At 37.5% G+C, this 4907-nt stretch overlaps 1 protein-coding gene across 3 annotated transcripts; it reads right to left on the bottom strand.

Moving 5' to 3' along the window:
* Window positions 1-811: 811 nt before the first annotated feature.
* PIGBOS1 (PIGB opposite strand 1) lies at window positions 812-4666 on the bottom strand. 3 transcript variants are annotated; one of them, XM_025038939.1, is made up of 3 exons: window positions 4527-4666; window positions 2123-2185; window positions 812-1850 (listed from the first exon to the last, which is right to left on the bottom strand). In XM_025038939.1, the coding sequence occupies exon 3, from the start codon at window positions 1779-1781 to the stop codon at window positions 1617-1619; it is 165 nt and encodes a 54-aa protein (XP_024894707.1). In that variant the 5' UTR covers window positions 1782-1850; window positions 2123-2185; window positions 4527-4666; the 3' UTR covers window positions 812-1616. The 3 variants fall into 3 exon arrangements, with proteins under 3 accessions (XP_024894707.1, XP_015451401.1, XP_015451402.1); XM_015595915.2 differs by lacking the exon at window positions 2123-2185 and having other exon boundaries at window positions 4527-4665; XM_015595916.2 differs by lacking the exons at window positions 2123-2185; window positions 4527-4666 and adding an exon at window positions 3176-3235.
* Window positions 4667-4907: the final 241 nt, after the last annotated feature.

Raw genomic sequence — 4907 nt, 5'->3', positions numbered from 1 at the left:
CTTTGCCAACAATTATTTCCTGTATTTTTATTGCAGTCATCCTACTGTATGTGAAATGGTATCTCATCGTGGCTTCGATTTGAATGACTGCACTATCTATACTGGAAAAACATTTATCCTCTGGCATTTGGTATGTAACTACTATACTGACAAAGTATCCTTCTTAACAGAAGGATCAAAAGCAATTCAATTTCACTTGATGTTAGAGGATTATCATTCCTTGGATATAATAGGATTGTGTATTCCTGCCCATTGTCATGTGGCTTGACTGTGTGTCCTGTGGGAAGAGTCTATGTTCCTGCCCTTGACTTTGGGCTTGACCACGTTACATACTCTAAACCACCAGAATGTGAGAAGACATGACATTTAACACAATTGAGCAGAAATTTATGACTCCATGTTTCATCCATTTCTCTCAATCCTATATTTTGTCATACCCTGACAGAGGCTGCTCATTGAGCCTGGATCTCACAATTAGAAGACACAAAGAACAGAACTCCAGTCTACCTGTAGCCAAGAGAAACCAAGCCAAACCAAGCCTAACACATAGCTGATACTCAGTACGTTAAAATTTTTATATTTTGTGTAGATAGAAGGAAAAAAATCTTCAGAGCTCACTAAACTGAGAAGTATGTTGAGTAAATCAATGTATACATGGATAATTTTCACTTTCATTTCTGTATTGAAATTTTTTAATGAACACATACTACTTTCTTTCTTTCTTTCTTTACTTTTTTTAGTTACTCATGCTGTCCAATCAACATAAGATAGCTTAGATTAAGTTATAATAAATTTACTTTTCAAAAAAAAAGAAAGCAATAATAAAAATGAGTTTATTTTTTAAAAATGAGTTTAGTTTAAAAAAAGCACTTTGTACATATAGGATTACATTTGTAGCTCTCACTGAAAATACAAGTTTAAGATCATTAGGTTAAAAAGTAGCATCGGTTCTTAGCAATTTAAAAAAAAAACCCTTTAACTATATGAATAATAGCTTCATAACAAATTAACTCCTCTAACTACCATCATTAATGCAAATTTACTTAGTGAGTTAAACAGATCTGTGTCATATTTGCCACCTTATATAACACCATACACCCTCTCTAAAACCTCATTTGATCTGAGCCACCCCAATTCTCAAATTACTCCTCTATTCTGCCTAGGATGAGAAAGGGCTGGGGTTAAAAGAGTGCTGAAGTATATTAAACCAGGCGAACTGTAAGCTAACTGAGGGGCATTCTGTCTGAGGTGGTTAACTTGGTTCACTTCATCTACAAACACCATTATAAACACCATTCCCAGTCTAGACTGTCATTCCATGGTACTGTATATGCCTCATTCCTAAAAACGTAAATCTTGACTAGGAAACAAAATATTCCTTAAGACATTCATTTTGCTTAAAAGAAAATTACTAATCTATCCTGGTGAAAACACGAAAAATGGAAAATAAAAGTACAGTAAACATTAAGATTGACAGTGCTAGTTTTAAAAATCATCATCTATCATTTATTTATGTTTAAAATATATTTGAGAAGTTTTTACTACACTATTTGTAGTCAATGTAGAACTTCAATGGAACTTTAAGCAATTACTTTACAGTTCAACTCCATGCAGTATTAACTTTTCTTCTCTTTTGATTCCTGTGCCAATTTCAACTTTTCTTTTAATTCCTTCTGATCTCTGGAATACTGTTCAAATATTGGTTGATAAATATATATTCCTCCAGCAATTCCAAGGAAGCTAGCAAAAAGCAGTTGTGGAAGAGTCAGTCTCCCAAACATTTTTTCAACAAATGCCGCACGGTGCAAAGGTGGTTTTGAAAAATTACACTTCAGGAATTTTCTTCAGATCTGTGTACAAAGGAAATGGAAAGCACAGCAATAAGTTAGCACAAGATCCTTTTTAAAGATTTCATGTCACTACTTTGCTCTGTAATGAACAGTATTTTTGTAAATATCACTTATTGATTTAACTAAAATAGGAATATATTTATTTAAGAAGTATGAGAAATGAGGGTTAGGAGATGGTGTAAGACAAAGCTAAATCCTACTACAGAGTGTTCTCAATGGTTTTAAGTGAATAATTTAAAAAATGGTAAAAGTCGGGTAGGGAGGAGGCATACCAATAAAGCCAACTACTAAAATAAACAGTCCACCAAAGAGCTGAAAGTGACTGCCAATCCAATCTAGAAGTAGGAGAAAGAGAAATGTTACTTTTCATTATTAGCCCTTCTTCACTACTTTATATTTTTTGGCAATATGTATGAGTAAAAATAATTTTTTAAAAACAGGATAAAAGATTTTATGAGTTTCCTTTGATATTTTAGGAGAGACAAGAGTAGGCATCATATATAAATCATTTGCCATCCATTTTTGACAAAAGTATAACAGATTTGGCTGCTTTTACTTCTAACAATAGAGGAGTTAAGATTCTAGTACTTCTTGGAAAGTTATACTCCTTGACAACATCTTTGTCTCTGGAGAAACTAAGTAGTTGTTTATGAATGAGGAAAAGAAGAGCGATTTACATGTTTTCATTATTATAACAATATTTCACAGCCTCCTGGACCAACCCTGAGGGTCACAAAAATCATTAGTGGCAGAACTGATACTAGAAACTAGCTTGCCCTAAATCTTGCAAAAATATAATTTAAGCCTATTTGGGACATAAAACCCTTTTCTCCTGGACTCTATAGATAAATGACAATGCCATCAATCATGCTTTAGATCTCTGTCTGTTAAGTGCTTAAAAAGAAAAAAAAAAAAGAGAGACATTTGCAAGTCAGCTCCTTGGAAAACCAATAAACCATAACAAAATGGGAAGGTTACCCTTCTGTCACTAGCTGGCTAAGTGATCCTGAGCAAGTCATTTAACCTTTTTGAATCTCATTTTCCACATTTGTACAACAGGTTAAATCATCCCTACCCTGCCTACCTCATTCAACAAGCAGTTATTGTGAGATCACACAATGAAATGTTACACAAATTTATAATTATCATTACAGGCATACCTCGGAGATACTGAAAGTTCCATTCTAAACCACCACAATAAAGAAAAGATCACAATAAAGCAAGTCACATGACTTGTTTGGTTCCTCAGTGCATATAAATGTTTACAGTATACTCTATGAAGTGTGTAATAGCATTTTTTCTAAAAAAAAAAAAAAAGTACATACCTTAATTAAAAATACTTTATTGCTAAAAAATGCTAACCATCATCTGAGCCTTCAGTGAGTCGTAATTTTTTTGCTGGTGGAGGGTCTTGCCTCGATGTTGATGGCTGCTGACTGATCAGGGTGGTGGTTGCTGAAGGCTGGGGTGTCTGTAGCAATTTCTTAAAATGAGACAACAACGAGGTTTGCCGCACCGATTGACTTTTCCTTTCACGAACGATTTCTCTGTAGCACGCAATGCTGTTTGACAGCATTTTACCCACAGTAGAACTTCTTTCAAAATTGGAGTCAATTCTCTCAAACCCTGCCACTGCTTTATCAACTAAGCTTATGTAATATTCTAAATCCTTTGTTGTCATTTCAACAATTTTCACAGCATCTTCACCAGGAGTAGAGTCCATCTCGAGAAACCACTTTCTTTGCTCATTCACAAGAAGCAACTCCTCATCGGTTAAAACACTTGCTGTTTCACCTGGTGCTTTTATATTACGGAGCCGACTTCTTTCCTTAAACCTCATAAACCAACCTCTGCTAGCTTCAAACCTTTCTTCTGCAGCTTCTTCCCCTCTCTCAGCCTTCATAGAATTGAAGAGCGTTAGGGCCTTGCTCTGGATTAGGCTTTGGCTTAAGGGAATGTTATGGCTGGTCTGATCTTCTATCCAGACTACTAAAACTTTCTCCATATCAGCAATAAGGCTATTTCGCTTTCTTATCATACGTGTATTCAGTGGTGTAGCACTTTCAATTTCCTTCAGGAACTTTTCCTTGGCATTCACAACTTGGCTAACTGTTTGGCGCAAAAGGCCTAGTTTTCGGCCTATCTCAGCTTTGGATAAGCCTTCCTCACTAAGCTTAATCATTTCTAGCTTTTGATTTAAAGTAAGAGACGTGCGACTCTTCCTTTCACTTGAACACTTAGAGGCCATTGTAGGGTTATCAACTGGCCTCGTTCCAATATTTGTTGTGCGTCAGTGAATGAGGAGACCCAACAAGACTAGCGAGATGGAGGGCCAGTTAGTTGGTGAAGCAGTCAGAACACACACATTAACTTAATGGCTGGCTGTGTTAGACGGACACGGTTCGTGGTGCCCCCAAAACAATTACAATAGTAACATCGAAGATCACTGATCACAAATCACCATTAACAAATATAACAACTAAAAATTTGAAATATTGCGAGTTACCAAAACGTGACAGAAACACAGTGAGCAAATGCTGTTGGAAAAATGGCGCTGATAGATCTGCTCCATGCAGGGTTGCCAGAAACCTTCAACTTATAAAAAAACGCAATATCTGCAAAGCGCAATAAAGCGAAGTGCAATGAAATGAGGTATGCCTATACTATTATCATTACCATTCAGACATCTCCAACGGGTCAGCTCTCACACCAAGTCACTGACCCCCGCCTCCACCTGTCCCCCGCAAAGGTGAGATCCAGATACTTCCAGCTGTTTCCAGAACTCCGGCGCACGGACCCAAAACCAAAACCAGGGGCAATCCTAGAAGGAAATGCCTAACAGAAAGAGCTGGCAAGCCCCTGGCAAAGCTTAGTGGTGGGGGCCAAACGTGAAACACTCCGCTAAGAGACCGCCACCTTAGGGAGTTGGCAAAAGTTGCCCTTTCCCGGCTCCCTCCGCGTCTGCCCCAGACGGCGGCTCGCAGAGGCCAAACTTAGTGAGCCGAAGAACAGTGCGCGCCACTTTAGGTTCCCTCTGCGGTGGAAGGTGGTGGCCGG

The sequence above is a fragment of the Pteropus alecto genome, unplaced genomic scaffold (genome assembly GCF_000325575.1).
Source record: "Pteropus alecto unplaced genomic scaffold, ASM32557v1 scaffold86, whole genome shotgun sequence".
NCBI lineage: Eukaryota > Metazoa > Chordata > Mammalia > Chiroptera > Pteropodidae > Pteropus > Pteropus alecto.
The sequence above is the reverse complement of the archived record's forward strand: the minus strand, read 5'-3'. Positions and strand labels throughout refer to the sequence as shown.

Bases quoted from the DNA above. Each gene is read 5' to 3' on its own strand.
- PIGBOS1 (XM_025038939.1), bottom strand. From the start codon at position 1,781: ATGTTTGGGAGACTGACTCTTCCACAACTGCTTTTTGCTAGCTTCCTT.